General features: G+C 41.5%; 1 protein-coding gene across 12 annotated transcripts in view; it reads right to left on the bottom strand.

Moving 5' to 3' along the window:
- ERC1 (ELKS/RAB6-interacting/CAST family member 1) overlaps positions 1 to 16,549 on the bottom strand; it is a 302,298-nt gene extending 285,749 nt beyond the window's left edge. For 11 of the 12 annotated variants that reach the window (XM_055808142.1, XM_055808144.1, XM_055808146.1 and 8 more), the window contains exons 1-2: positions 16,371 to 16,549; positions 3,605 to 4,438 (exon numbers count right to left, since the gene is read on the bottom strand). In XM_055808142.1, coding sequence (XP_055664117.1) covers positions 3,605 to 4,273 — 669 coding nt within the window. In that variant the 5' untranslated portion in view covers positions 4,274 to 4,438; positions 16,371 to 16,549. Of the gene's footprint in view, positions 1 to 3,604; positions 4,439 to 16,154; positions 16,243 to 16,370 lie in introns of those variants that run through there. The other variant, XM_055808141.1, reaches the window with a different exon arrangement.
- Positions 16,550 to 16,660: the final 111 nt, after the last annotated feature.

Raw genomic sequence — 16,660 nt, 5'->3', positions numbered from 1 at the left:
GCGTTAGACATTTAATTTCCATTGCACTACTTTTTTTTTTTTTTAAGGGACAATCACCTTGTTATAAGGAAGTTTCAACTGAGAGAAGTTCCTTTGTTCTTGAGTTCCACATAGTCCACTATGGTCCAGTTTTTAGGAAAATTATTTCTACCAAAGTGCAAAAAAACCTGTCTTTCCTTCCCTCTTCTGGCTTCTGATGAAGAGGTTTCCAGGGAAACCTTAAACCACACACACACTAAAAAAAAAATAAATAATTTATACTCAGAAAAATACAGTTCCTTCTAAAGCATGCTAAGGAAAGTGATACCATGACAAAAACAAGTTCCTGTTTATTGACTCCATCAGTCCCTCCTTGGATATGCACATGTTTGTTAACCTTTAGGAAATAATTAGCACTCTCCTTTTGGCTTCTTGCAAAGTATAATTGGTTAACTAATCCACATTACACTGAAAACTATTGTATTTTTCCAAGAATCTACGTTAACTACAGGAATACTTTCTGTGTTTAGTTTTGAGCTCTTCAAGATGAGATGACAATGACATCCCCCATTTATGAAAAGAAAGGATTTTCTGGCTCTTCAAGATCAGTTACAAAGGATGAAAATAAAGTTCAGCATATGCTACACTCCACAGCTGTTGTATTTGCACAGAGTAACTGATGAATACAGCTGTGCTGCACCACAGCTCGTGAAAACACCACAACTGAGCAAGACTAAAGCACTCTCAACCCAAGTGAAAGCTAAAGAGATGCATGTGCATGACACTCAGTTATTACATCCAACTGCGCTAAGGCAGCAACTGAACAAAAAGAGATGTGACTGTCTCAGGACAGGCAGCATGCTCTTTCCCTATTGATTCTCTGATCTTTATTGAATTCAGAAAATTTCCTGGAAATTAGTAATACATCAATAACAGTGATTTATTTGCACATGTTCCCAAGAAATAGGGAAGAAAACCCAAAGGTACCAGTGTATTTTTCACCGGAGGCTGAGGTAGCAATCAACTAGAGCATACATTGTCACATATTTTTAACAACTTCCAAAATCAAGAGGCAATTCAATCATTCAAAGCTGAGGTGACAAGAATAGCAATAAAAAAAAATACAATCAGGGACAATCAAGTGTGGTACAGGAATAAAGAACCAAAACCACAGCAAAGAGATGAGATATCAGATAATCGCATGAGTCAGTCAGCATCTTGGCTCTGAGTTGAGTCAATTTTTAACAATGTATTTGGTCTTAGCTAAACATAATATAAAGCACAAGTTCTGCAAATGTGAGAAGTCTTTATTAAAAGAGATGTGCTGAAATACTTGCATTGAGATCTAAAACACAATTTCCTGCAATTATACTGGAACTCATTGTATGGGGAGGCTGGAGGGGTAATGAAAAGGGTTTTCTGATCCCCCAACAGATCAGAGAAATCCCTTGTTCAGTGTCTAAACAGAGAAGTCTGTTTAATTACAGTAAATCCTATTAAACTGATCTTCCTTATAAATGGCTGAAGTGACCAACTCCAAAAGGCTATAGAAGACACAATGAACGGAGTTTAATTAGGACACACTGTTAGCTAAGTATAATCTATTAATTAGCATTCTTAGTTTTTACAGCTCATTGCAATAATACCCTTTTACTTTTAAATTGCACCCTTCTTTTTTTGGACCAAAGTTATACAATTCTACCAGTGTGGTAGTAATTATAGTGATTGCCTAGAGAACAGTGGCCTGGAAATATCTGTAAATGCTTAATTAGGGGATAAACTTAAGACAAGAAAAAAAACAAACCTCAGATAGAAGAATCACTGTTCTTCAACCTATACATATTTGGTAACTGCTTAATCCATTCTAAACTATATACTCATGGCATTTTTCTTGCAAGATTTCCACAGCATCCTCAAATGTCAATATTTATTTCAGAAAAAATATATTCCGACATTCTCTTCAGTATGAAAACTGAACTTAAAAATGAAAATAAACTGAGAATTAAAATACTTACCTGCATCTGAAATACAAAGAACATTACAAAGATGAGTGAATGGTATTCCATGTTTTCATTATACTGGTACTGCACCACTACATCCTAAACTAAAATTGTCACTGGATTACTCTTTCTAAGGAAATCCTACTTCGCTACTAAAAGCTGTTCAACTTTAGGTTTTCTTCACTCCAGGGAGGTGTATGAAAATGAATACAAAATGTCACACACATGAACAAATCCCATGTTTTGATACTTACCACTCAGTAAGAATACAGCTATACATGACAAGTTCATTAAATTATTTCATCCTGACTCAGGAAAAGCAACTTACTTTCTTCAACTCAGTTCTTTAAAAAGTGAAGGGGGAAAAAAGAAAAAAAAAATCACACAGTTTCAGTGTAGCAGCAGTGTAGCAGATTATCACTAACAAAAGGAACCTACTATTTAAGACAGGTCGCCTGAAAGTAGCATATAACATGCCAAGTATAACCAGCACTACTTTCTTCCTCCAGCAGTATCTTCTCCCCTCCACCTTCTAAAGCAAATCTTAAAAAAAGCACTGCCTAAAATAGCAAGTATACCTTAAGAGCTTCAAGAACATGACCATGCTTGAGTTATGGAAAATATTTCATTAAACTTTCTTGGATATTTAAAAAGCTCAATGGGGAAATTTGTCAATTTCAGGAAACTTTTGGAGTTGGATGCTGGGCCTGTTTTCACTAAGAGTGGTGAGGTTTCTTACTGGAAAGTCAAGAGAGATGCCTAACTTGCATTTGACCACAAACAACTGAACAGGAGGACACTAACTCAAAGACAAGTAATTACTTCACAATTAAGCTAGCAAGAAGGCCTAGGTGGGAAAATTTTTAAAAAACTTTTAATAAGTACAGCTGACTACAAAGAGAGCTCAATTTTAGTCAACCTCTCAGTTTTATTCTAATTTAGGCATGCTTTTGAGAGGGACAAGACAAAAGAACTAGATGCCCAAGTTTCTTTATTTTTCTGCCTACTCTCTAACTAGCTAGACCACTACAAAAAAAATGGGTAGGGTGCTTTATGATAGTTGCATAACAAGATATGCACTGCTTATGACAAAAGAGTAGATGAGCAGGTATTAAACAGTGTTAGTTAAATGTAGCCAAGAACACAATTTATATCTGTTTGTGAAAACATCAAGTCTGGAATTTTTAACTGGAGCTCTAAAATAAGACCAGTGTAACGTGAACTTTGTTTTACTGGCAATCCGTCAACATTCAGCAACAGTTCAGTTGTATTGGGAGTCAGCAGTCAGTATATTCTGCATCTCAGAGAATTCTTCAGGAGGTAAGCACTACAGAAATATTAATTATGAACAGAGTAGAATACTTCCAAAAGGAAACCGAGTGGTTAACATCAGTCCCAGGAAAAAAAACCAAGACACAAGGAGAAATGAGCATTCAAGAGGTGCATTACAAGTCTGACAAGAAGTATTTAAAAAGAGGCTTTCAAGTTGAAAACACATCTTAGTCATACCAATTACCTGGAAAAAGCACCAATATAATTTAGCTACTTAAATGTGACATGCAAGTTTAATAAACTCATTTAATCATGCTACTGTACTAACACAAAAGTGACATCAGATGACAAACCTGGTTTTCTTCTTGCAAAACTCTATATTGTTCCTTCCAAATGGTGATTTTTGAAGCTTCATCTTTCCTCAGAGCTCTCTCCTTTTTTAGCTCAGGACTCCAGAAGGTCTTGATGCTGTTCATGGAAGAACTCAGCTTGCTTTCTTTCACCTCCACATCCTTGCGAAGCAGATCATTTTCCCTTAATACTTCTTTGAGTTGTGTCTGCAGATCCATTATTGTGTTATCCCTGGCCTGGCGCAGTGAGTGAGGCACAGTGGATGCCATACTCACTGGAGGGAGATGGTGCTCTCCAAATGCAATAGTATCACTGGCAACTCCACTACTGGCAATGTTAGGGCTGCTACCCATTGCAGTCATCCTAACACCATAAGGCAGCCGCCCCCCCGATCGTCCCAAAGTCATGGTGCTTTTTGGGGTATCTGCACCCACGTTCTCATGGTCACTTAGGTACATAGGGCCAGACGTAGCATAGGCAGCATTTAAGGACTGAATATTTTCCATAGAAAGGGTTTTCCCACTGCCACCCCCAGTACTACTCCCAGAACTGCCTCCTGTGCTGTTGGTTCGACGATGGCCCAAGCGTGGTGACCGTGGCAGCCTTGGTGAACGCCCTGGACTCTGGTTGCTTGGCTCAACCTTACCAACTGACCGAGCACTTCCATACATGATTAAGCTGGTGGTGTGAGGCAATTAGATAGGCATAAATCAGGAACAAGAGAAATCCTGTTAAGTTCTTCAACGGTTTTAAGTCAGCTTAAGGCCAATCACAAGTTATAAGAGATCCAGTTGTCCATCTTTGAAGTCACGTACTCCCAATGTTCAGGACCATATCTGTACCAATAAGAACAACATGTTAAAATCTTTATCAATATAAGTAACATCTTAAATACCTAGTTCATCATCAAATATTTTGTTCCACATTAGAATAAAGTGTATTCTACTGCCTTTACACTTCTCCAGCATCTTTTTAATCCCACCCACAAAAAAGCAATCTCTTATTTGAACATTAATATTTAAACTCAAAAAGGAACTTCTATTCTTGCTTTTCTGCTGTTTTATTATCACAGCAAAGTGAGAGAAGAAAAAAAGAATGCATCAATTTTCAAGCCATAATTTTGTCGGTCATGATCTGGACTCTACAATAGTCACCTAACTTTTTTTCCTATTTCTAACTGGTCCTAACTCTTTACCTGTTACCTTTCTGAATAACAGAGACAATCAAAATTTAAAGCCCATTCAGTCATATTTTTTTTCTTCAAGCACTGCTAGCTTCTGTAGGACACAGTTTCTAAACCCTGTTGCTGTGAAATAATCCTGCAAATGGGAAGGCAGGATGTACTGAAGTTATTTCAATCATGACTTTGACTAGCAGGTCCCTTTAGTGTTGCTGTCAGCCCTCCTTCAAACTCTGAAGGCAGAACTGAAACTAAAAAGAATCATGAAATCATCACTGACCGCAAAGCTTACGCAAGTACAGATACAACTCCAAAAGAACAGCCATCACACAGCAATGGGACCAGTGAGGTTAAGAGGAACAAGAGAATCACACCTGCACTGAAAACTGGTTCCAGTCTCTTATTTTCTCTCAAACTGGGATTCTGTCCACATGACTTAAATCTATATTCAGGTTAAGCAAAGAATTCAATGAAAACATACTTCCCATTAACCAGAGATTAATTCCATTAAATAATATCCTTCCAACAGCAGGGACGTCTTAAAACAGAACGGTAAGACATCATCATGTTGCAATTCCTTCTCTCCTCTACTTTTTCTTTAAACAAGAACTCTGGTAGCATGTGCAATAAAATTCCTTATTTTTGCACTGTAATATTATGCTGTTCCACAGACGTTAGTAGGTAACTCTTTAGTACAGGGGCAGTGGGCTGAGAGCACTGTTAGTAGTCAAGATCTAGTAGAGGAGCAAGAAACAGGGACGAAATCCACTCTTGTGACTAAACTACTGGACTGTAGAACCACTCCCACTGAACAGTTGTCACTTTTTTTCCTACTTCAAGTCACTATGGGGCTCAACTAAAATGAAAACTAGAACACTGAAACATTCCTTATCTGACCTCTCCCCATTAGACGAAAGAATACCAGAGAGCATCCAAAGAGCAGCAGCATCTTGCATATCCCAACATCCTTCCTTTCACACCAGCTTTCATCTAGCCTTACCTTCTGCTCTCAAGTTAGGTTTGCCAGATATTAGGAATTAATTTTTCCAAACTGCATGGCATATTTTTGAGATAATAAGTGGGCAAGCAGATGAAAGATTAGGCTTAAAAGAGGAACACACTTTAAAAAGAAATTGTAGAAACAGTAAAATGGGTGGAGGGGAAGAGACCGAAAAATAATATTGCAAAAAAATAATGGAAAAGGGTAGAATGAAAAAAAGCAAAAGCCTGATGAAGAAAAGATCCATAATGTTTTCCTTTCAGAAAAAAAGTTAGTATGGGGAAAGATACAACAAGAAATAATTTCAAAATGTTTGGTTTAACCCTAAGTTTTAATTGGAAAACAAGATCAGAGTAATCCAGCATTTTTTATTTTCACATTATTTTATAGAAGACACAATAGCATGACTATTTTACAAAGCTTACAGAAGTTGATACTATTTTGTGAGCAGTCCTCAAGAAGTTCAAGTGCTCACTCTTCCTCTCGCTTTTTTTTTGACAACCAAAGCGAGCTACCAAAACACCACCTACAGATTATTTTTAATACAAACTACAGATAAGACATTTCTTCTATTTCAGCTACATATCCTTATGCAAAACAGTACAGAAATATAAGCTATGTAATAAAGTCTACAGCGTTCCACTGGAGTTACTTCAGTAAGTGAGACCCTGTGCCCCAGATCTGGAAGAAAAACACTTCTTCCAAATAGAAAAGCTATTTCAGACTAATCTCACTGTGTGACATATCAAAATGCTAAAAACGCTGCTGTGACACCACTTGAGCACTCAAAATAAGTCAGATATGATTTCTTAGACACTACATAAAGTACATTCAACTGAGAGCTTGCATTCATGAGAATTCTCTTGAAAATTAATCCAAATCACTGCATTTAATTTATTTGCTAGAAACTCACCACAGTAAATCAGTGCAAACACTCATTCACTTAAAAGCTTTAAATGAGTTTAACTTGAACCAAAAGATTAGACATGTTTTATTCTGTGTATTTTAGTTAAAACACTTTCCTCAAAAAATATTAAATTTAAATGTTGCTAGAAGTACATTACAGCTGCATGTGGAAGTAACATCTAGTAAAGAAAGAGAAATGCAGAAAATATTTCAGATCACTTCTAATAAGTTCATTACCCCCACAATGGAAAATTCATGGAATTACTTTCTCCTTGCTTTAGAAAACATTTTGGTAAACTATTAATAGCCTTTTCAAAGAATGAAAGTGACTGATGTCCTTGACAGAAAGTAGCTGAAAGGAGCTGGTACCACAGCAGGCACTGTGCAGTAAACATCATCTAGTGTACAAGCAAGGCAGGCTACTCAACTCTTGTCCACCTTAAGTGGAAACACCAGTCCTGTGCTAATTCAGCTCTAAGCTGTGTTTCACAGGTAGGCACCATCCCCTCTGTTACTCCAAAAAAAATCAAATAATTCAAGCCATGTAAGCCAACTGCTAGAATTAGCTGTCAATGAGGGTTACAGAAAGGATTCCCACAGTGGGCACACATGAAACCCAGGGAGAACGACTCTGCCATCACCAACACACACTACCTGCACTAACTTTCCAAAAGGAAAACCAACCAAAAGCAGCAGATTAAGAAAAGAAGTCTTTGGAAACAAGCAAACATAGCCCTCCAGGTATTTCTCTTGAAATGAGAACTTTCATTACACCATTGTCACACTTTAAAATTGTGCATATTATCAACTAAAGACACTCTTCCAGCCATCCAGCCAGGTTCAGTATATTCACTGACACAGAGATCTGTCATATTTCAAGAGAAAAAAGTTACAAGAAAAATCTTAACTTCTTTTTTATTTTTTTTTCTCTAGTACTATTTTATCACTGTCCATTTTACTTTGTTACTAATTGGAATCCATAAGCAGACACAGATACTGAGACAATTCACACTAGCAAAAACATCTTCCATGCTGGACACAGCAAGTGAAGGACACAAGAGAAACATCTTTCCTCATTCGCACTACCAATTAACCAGGACGAAGAAAAGAGTTCTAGTTTCCCCCCAGGAGTCCAAGTAAAATTACTTGGAAGATTTATTTCAGACAGCAACATAACCAGAAAAGTTAACTTTTTCAGTATTCTGACTCATAGTAGCATTTTACCAGGAAGTTGAGCAGTACAGTCTCTTTATCTTCCATGAGGCCAACATGCAGCCTAAATTTAGTCCCAAATAAATCATCCGTTAACCTTACAGGATAGTTGTAACCACAAGGAACACTGTCCAACTGTGACATGAGTGCACTGACCGTTTTTCCTTTTCAAACTTTCACGTTGGTTTCAAAAACCTTTGGTCCTTTTGCCAATACAGGAACCCTTACCTAAGATTACAAAGAGAGACTATAAACTGCAAATGTTTAAAAAAAAAAAAAAAAAAAGCCACACACAAAAAAACACTGAAGCCACTAAACCATTTTCCTCAAGGTAGCTTGAATAGTTTACATTTGTGAAACAAAACTCTCTTTTCCCTGCTCATCAAGAGAACCAAAACTTCCAAAGAGCATGCTATCTGCAAACCAAATTTTAAAAATCCAAAACAATTAGTGTCAGCCAAATTAAAAACTTCATAGTTATCTAGAGATTGGCATAGCATCTTTACAAGTACAGAGACATACGATTGACCTGCTTTAGTATTAGCTGAAAATTGCTATCTAGTGATTAAGAAAAAGCTTGAAAGAGGGACTATCAGAAACATAAGAACAACAGATAAGATTTACACAACATTGTAGAAAAAGGTTTGAAAAAAGGACAGTTAGAAACACATTTTCTGTATGAAAACAGTAAAGCAGATTAACAGTACATCCTGTCTGAAGTGCCACCTAAGAAAAACATCTTCTAAGATCACAGGTAACTGTCCAAAACCATTCAGAGACAGACATCATGCACTGTGAAAAAAGTTTATAATCTGACAGTAAACATTTAAATTGTGGCATTGTACTACCGTGCAACCTGTAGAAACTAAAATGAATGTTTCATTACAATAGCCAGTGAAAAGCAATGGATAATCAAGCCTCCTTCAAAACAGCAAAGCAGCTACCGCTCCAAGTAGTGATACCCAGAACCATGCATCAATGAAACTGTAATTCAAAGAAGCACGAAAGCTGGTAACTCCTGCATCAGAACCTAGCATGCTGAAAGAATAGTAAAATGTAAGCCTCACAACTTCATGCTGATTTACTTGCAAGGCAGTTATGAAGTGAGAGCGGGCAGGAATAGGTACACTAGTCTTGTCAAAAGATCTGGTAGTTTTCAATATGAGTTGTATTCGGACATAGTAGAAACATAAATTCTGGAGGGATCACACTGACATCAACTTGAGGACAAAGAATCCAATAAAATGAGATGTGTTTACCAATGCTGTCACACTCAGCCCCTATACCTAGTACTTCATGTGAAGCAATGGCTCAACAAGCAGACATTCCTGGCTACAGCTGACAGAAAATAGGATATTCATTAACACAAAGGTTTTTTAACCTCTGGAGGATATCTGTGTCATATAAATATATGATGCCTTTCATATCTCCTCCCACTCTAGGGCAAATACTCATACCATAGTAACTACTTCAAGGTAAGTAAGCAACGAAATACAGAAAAACCCCTGCTTACATTTGTTAAAACAGAATTTTGGAACAACTTCTGCAGCCTTCAGCAAGTAATATTTCCTCTGAATTTCTTCTCTGTAGTTTCTGTTCAGCACCGACACCAGCTGACAGACAGAAACATTTACAGAGTCAACCCCTTAACAGCATTGCTGCCTGATAGGAACGGGGCAGTTTGATCACGAACTAGGCAGGCAAACACATCTTACCGCACAGGGACTCCTACAATGCCTCCCTTCAGCATAATGGAAGCCATATACCCAGCTTCCAGAAGACTGAACTTCCTTGTAGCACCAACTCCTGTCCGCACAAGGAAAGCTTTGAATGCAAGTTTTATAATAGCAACAGAAGAGTCAACCTTTTCAAGAGCCATCTTAATCTGATAAAGCACTGTAGCAGACACATTAGACTTCGTCAGCAGAAGTAACACATTTTCATAGTTCACACCTGAATAGTTCATTGTAAGTATGACTAGATTTTAGAGTATGACCTGGACTCCAGAATAGAGCACAGTGGGGGGAGGGGTGGAATTCCAAAAAAGCTTATATTCCAATAAAACCGTGCCAAATATCTTTACCCTGGAATTCAAATAGTGAGTGTGATGAGGGAATAGACAAGATTCACAACAACTCAGAGGTGCGTTAACCAAGAGAAAAATTGAATTTCTGTTACTTTCTGGTGCACACCATAATTACAAAAGCTAGTTACTTCATATAAAAATGTGATGAAGCATCTACCTTAGGACTATGTTGTAAAGCTCAGGTTTGACTAGCTTTGACAGGTAAGAGAAAGCTCACTACATTTCATGTTAGATTAATGACTATTACTCACAAAAATGACAGAAGAAAGTTTACTTTGGAAATTATTTGCAAGCCAGCCAATGCCAGACAAAAGGCATTGGAACCCATGGAATTCAGTTATTTATCCTTATCAAAGCAAGAAAGCAAAAGGGATGAATGAAATTAAGATAGAAGACAAAAAAGTAAGTGTACATATTATGGCTGCTCATTCCTAGAGAGCACGTGAATAGATGCCCAAGCAACAACATCTATTTATGTCCAGTCGTTTTTAAAAGTTTAAAAGCAATATTCATCAGCTTCCTCAATTATTTGTCTCCCACAAGTATACATTTCCTTTCATGAGATCTACTTATTCCACAAGGAAGACATAAGATGACAGAACATGCTCTACTCCATAGCAGCTGCTTTGCAAAAGCAGCTTTAACTGACATCAGGTTTTGTTTCTTATAATTCCTGTATGTCTTGATATCAGAATAAATGGTATGCTTTCACCACCACAGCTTCATTCCTTCTTATCTTCCCCAAAAAACAAGACCACAAAAAGAAAAATGGTCACTATTACTATAAAAATGCATGAATTTCAGCTAAATCTTTATTTACTCATATTTATATACTCTTTGTGATAAACCATTTGCTTATAAGGATTTTTTCCTAAAGCTCTCGAGGTTGGCCTCAACTCAAGGCAAAACATGAGGTACTACTGATATTTCTAAAAATAAAAAATATTTATCAAAAAAGCCTTCACCTCATCGGATTTGTCAGACTAAAGTGGTTCTGCTCACGGTATATTAAAAGTTAACCTCATCACTAAATTTGGGTGCACATGCAAGTTCTTTCCCTTGGTCAGGTTGCTGTGTACCAACAGGTATTTTTCTGTCTTCCTCCAGAAACTGGGGCACGTATTTCTTAACACTATATGAACATCACACTGAAAGGCTTCCCAGGTACGGCAGAAGTCTTGGACATTCTTCCAACATCTATTCTCTCCTACAGCTCTAAGTATTTCACTGGCACCATCGAATTTGTTACAGGTTGGTTAGCACACAGTGCAGATACATTGTGGACCATCCTCAGCTGCTGGTTCTTGCCTAGGTTTACCCAGGATTGGACCTTAGCAACCCACACAGTCCCTTCCCTATCCTACGCTCTTAACACTGACACATGCAGGTAGGCTGGGCAGGTATATCAGGATTTGTTTCGTGCAATCACATGGAGCTAGTTATAAGTCTCTAAATTTAAAGCAGATAGGAGAAACAACAAAAATTATGTGTCTTTTTTATTTTTAAAGAAGTTCAAAACACAAAAATCAACAGGATTCAGAACACACACATAAATTTCATAGTGATGAACTGATTAAAATCATAGAATCATAAAATGGTTTGGGCTGGAAGGACCATAAAGATCAGTTAGTTCCAACTCCCCTGCCATGGGCAGGGACACCTTCCACTAGAGCAGGTTGCTCAGAGCCCCATCCAACCTGGCCTTGAGCACTTCCAGGGATGGGGCATCCACAGCTTCTCTGGGCAGCCTGTTCCAGTGCCTCACCACCCTCATGGGGAAAAATTTCTTCCTTAGCTAATCTAAATATACACTCTCTCAGCTTAAAGCCATTACCCCTTGTCCTATCACTACATGCCCTTGTAAAAAGTCCCTCCCCAGCTTTCTTGCAGGCTCTCTTTAGGTACTAGAAGCCTGCTATAAGGTCTCCCCCCAGAGCCTTCTCTTCTCCAGGTGGACAAACTTGAACTCTCTCAGTCTGTCTTCCCAGGAGAGAAGCTCCAGCCCTCTGATCATATTCACGGCCTTCCTCTGGACTCACTCCAACAGGTCCACATCCTTCCTATGCTGGGGACCCCAGAGCTGAACACAGTGCTCCAGGTCGAGTCTCATCAGAGCAGAGCAGCAGGGGAGAATCACCTCCCTTGACCTGCTGGTCATGCTTCTTTTGATGCAGCCAAGGATACGCTTGGCTTTCTGGGCTGCAAGTGCACATGGTGTTTCTCATAAACCAACAACCCCAAGTCTTGTTGAAAGTCATGAGGTTCACACAGGCCCACCCCTCAAGCCTGTCAAGGCCCCTCTGGATGGCATCCCTTCCCTCCAGTGTGTCAACTGCACCACACTACTTGGTGTCGTCAGCAAACTTGCCGAGGGTGCACTCAATCCCACTGTACATGACGCTGACAAAGATGTTAAACAGCGCTGGTCCCAATACCAGCCCCTCAGGAACACCACTCATCGCTGGTCTCCACTTGGACATCGAGCTGTTGACCACAATTCTTTGAGTGTGACCACCCAGCCAATTCCTTATCCAGCAAGTGGTCTATCCATTGAATCTATGTCTCTCCAGTTTAGAAACAAAAATGTCACATGGGACAGTGTCAAATGCTTTACACAAGTCCAGGCAGATTACGTCAGTCGCTCTCCCCTTATCCACCAGTGCTGTAATCCCCTCGTAGAAGGCCACCAAATTTGTCAGGCATGATTAGCCCTTAGTGAAGCCAAGCTGGCTGTTATTACCAATCACCTCCTTATTTTCCATGTGCCTTCTCATAGTTTCCAGGAGGATCTGGTCCATTATCTTGCTGGGCACAGAGGTGAGACTGACTGGCCTGTAGTTCCATGGGTCTTCCTTATTTCCCTTTTTAAAAATGGGGGTTATGCTTCCCCTTTTCCAGTCTGTGGAAACTTCACCAGACTGCCAGGACTTCTCAAATATGACGGATAGTGGCTTAGCCACCTCATCCACTAGTTCTCTTAGGACCCATGGATGTATCTCATCAGGTCCCATGGACTTGTGCCTATTCAAGTTCCTTAGATGTTCTCAAACCTGATCTCCTCCAACAGTGGGCAGTTCATTTTCTCAGTCCCTGCCTTTGCTTTCTGCTACTTGTGTGGTGCGGCTGGAGCACTTGCCAGTGAAGACCCGAGGCAAAAAAGTCATAGAGTACTTCAGCCTTCCCCATAACCCAGGCAACCAGGTCTCCCATTTCCTTCTGGAGAAGGCCCACATTTTCCCTAGTCCTCCTTTTATCATTGACATACCTATAGAAGCCTTCAACTCTAACTCTACTAATTCCCTAGAAGACTGAAGACCTGTAGATATTAATTTTTTGTCACTAGAGCTAAAGAGTTTATAGCCTGATTTTTAGAGTATACAATCAGCAAATTTCATGCATTTGTACGCACGGTTGTTTCTCTTCCCCCCACCCCCCAGGTGGCATGCAACCAACAACCAACTTCCCAACAGTGGAAACAAAATGCTAAATGTGATAAAAGTACTCCAAAATCCCAGAAGTACTAGTGAATCCATGTAGACAGCTTCAGACCCTGAGGTCACCATGGGTAATATCACTGTGCAAAGCAAAGCAGAGTCCATCTACAGAATTTCCATCATGATTTTGTCCTAACAACAGAATTGTGTTAACAGTATTGACATAGCCCACATACCAGAAAACATCACTTTTCCTAAATCAGCATTGAATATTGTAGGGTCTCATGCTCTACCACTGCCACATGGCAGCCCACTGCATGCCACAGAGTTAAACTCATGGCTTAAACAGGCAGCAATTGACAGAATCCTCATTACTCAGACTGCTCTTACGGCAGGGCAGCCAGCAAGGTTCAAGAACATGTATTATTTTTTCTTAATTCTAGCAGTCTGATTATTTTAAAAGCTGCATGCATTCATCCATCCACATGGTTCTGCGCATACCATACTCAGATAAAACAAGCCAGACCTTCTAAACATACTACAATTTTCAGGTGGCTTAGTCAGGTTAAGTGTTGCAACAAACACCTCACACAAGAGAGAGGCCTTCGAGAAATAGGCATTAAAATAGTGAGGGGCAAGGGGGGGAGGGATAACAAGGGGAGAGTATCCCGCTTCACAGAATAAGGAATAACAGCAATGAACTCATGCACTGGTTGCAAAAGCAACCAGTGAAATACTTCTATTCATACAGTAACACAGATAACTGCTACCTCTCAACTCAAAGTAGCAGATCCAGCAAAAAAACCCCAACCTAGGTTTCTTCCATGACCAAGATACGCAATTCAATAAAAAGGTACAGGCTATGTATATATCAAATCTGCTTCTTTGCCAGTCAGGCCATTAGCCAGATATCAGAGATGAAAATTTATGCTAACAGAATCCCATAAAAGCTTGCAACAGGATCAAAGAAAAATGCTAAGACTTATGAAAAACATGATGCTTTAATATAGCCCAGACAGCAGAAACCCAAACTGAAGAAAACCTGCTAACATCCTTATAGTGATTTAATTACAGCTAAATCGGTTTCCCAGGAAAGTGGAAAAATCTCAAATTATATCAAATGTTATGATAACTCACATTCTGCTCAGCAGATCCCAAACTCTAAGTGCAGTCCCTCTTGCAGCTTGATGGATTGAAGACAATTCCAAATTTCTGGATGATACAGTCAAGTTATATACTAGACTATTCAGGGAACTGCTGTTCTATGGTAAAAGTTCTGAACTATGCTTCCAGAACCAAACTACATTCAGTACAGCTGTCTCAGTTATTAAATACCTAGTGGTTTTGTCCAAACATTTAATTACTGAAAAAATCAACTATTGTACTATCAGCTCTGCTCCCATTAGCATGGGCAAAGTGGTGATTTTTCTCTTCCAAACCTATTTGATATGGCTGTAAGGGTGCTAACTCATATGTGACCCTGAATTGGGGTACGCATCTGAGCTGCTCTAGTTTTCAACACAAAATAGAGTAATACATCAGGCTGTAGATCGCAGTAGCTCAGGAGGAGAGATGTATGTTCATCCACCTACTGCTAGAGATGCAGTAACCTCCGGGAGAAAAGGAGGGGCAGGCAGCTGGTGGAGGTTACTGCTGTAACCTCCGAGTCAGCCACTGTTTCAAGAATTACAACCCTGCAATCAAGCCAGACAACTTTTTTTGGTTACAGCCTGTTGAATTTAAGGTAACATACTATCCAGTTACAACTACCCCAGGTACATCAATGTGCCTCCCAAAACAAAAGTGGATAAAATGTTAAAACACACGTTGTTCTTTGGAACGATTCTATTTCTCTGAATTTGCTTTCATTCTCTCGGCTTCTGTACTGCTTTCCACCACCACCACAGGTCCCTATATCTTTCCTTCATATCTCCTAGTCTCTCACATTTCCACTGGGGTTTTACTTTAAACGACTTCACACCACACTGGCACAAACCATAATGTGAACTTCCAGTGCTGCACACAACAGTCCGTGTAAAATAAACCGTACGCTTCATAACTCAGAGTTCACGTTACAAATGAGACAGATGTGGAAAGACAGCAATTCCTGACACATGCTTCAGGACGGCAGCAGATTCAGAAACAAAGCACGGTGTCAGCTGACGCTTACTTCGTAGTCGATGCAATAAAATAAATGAGATGTGACCATTCAGCGTTCGCAGGGAAAAGATAAAAAACCCATCACCACCGCAAGGTCTAGGTAGAAAGACACCGGTCACTATTACCTCAGATGATGTGACTAAGACAACAAAAGCGTGAGCTTCCCAAGGACAGACGAAGTCAGGGCGGAAAAATACCACCCGGAACGCGAATGGGAAGAGCGGGAAGGACCCAACGTACGAGGAAAACCAAACCCCACCCGGCGCCCAGCAGCCCGCCCCGGCGCACCACCACCATGAGCAATGCCCGGGAGGGCGCGGGCCCGCTCGCCTGCCGCCAGCCAGGCAGCGGGCACGGTGATGTGGCCGTCCCCGCCGCGGGCCGGCCGGCCGGGGCCGGGGGAGCGCTGCCACCGCCCAGCCCCCGGGCGGTGACAGCGTGCGCGGGGCCCGGCAGGGGCGAGGCCCCGCACCCCCCCGGCCGCCTCTCCCGGCCGCGCCCGGGCGCCCCCTCTCTCCGGCCGGCCGACAGGCCACGCAGCCCGCGGGGGAGCCGCCGCCGGACGCGGACCCACCTGAGCGGCAGCTCCCCGGTGCCAGGCCCCGCCGCCGCCTGCCCCCTGCCCCGCCGCCGCAGCCCCTGCCCAGCCCGGCGACTGCCCGCAGCTACCGGCTCCCGCAGGCCCCGCCCCGCCCCTGGCTCCCCCCAGCGGCCGGTAAGAAGCGTGATCACCGCCCCCCCCCCCCCCCCCCCCCCCCCCCGACCCCCCGCGCCGAGCGAGGCCCCTCACCTGCCTGTCAGCCCGCGGGGAGCGGGTGCGCGACGGCGGGAGCGGGCGGCGGCGGCGCTCCAGCGAGGTCAGGCCGGCTCCGCGCCCGCCGCTCTCCGCCGCCTCCGTCTCTCCCCGCCGCCGCCTCTCGCGCGCGAGCTCCGCCGCTCCCTCCCGCGCCCCCGGCGCGAGACACACGAGCCCCGCCCCTGCCGCCGCCGAAGCGCGACGCCCCGTAGCCCCGCCCACGGCGCGCGCTCCCAAGCCGGGCTTCCCTCTGCCTCCCCGCGGGGGCGGGCTGCGCCGGGCAC

This window comes from Falco peregrinus, chromosome 6, assembly GCF_023634155.1.
Source record: "Falco peregrinus isolate bFalPer1 chromosome 6, bFalPer1.pri, whole genome shotgun sequence".
Taxonomy (NCBI): Eukaryota; Metazoa; Chordata; class Aves; order Falconiformes; family Falconidae; genus Falco; species Falco peregrinus.
The sequence above is the reverse complement of the archived record's forward strand: the minus strand, read 5'-3'. Positions and strand labels throughout refer to the sequence as shown.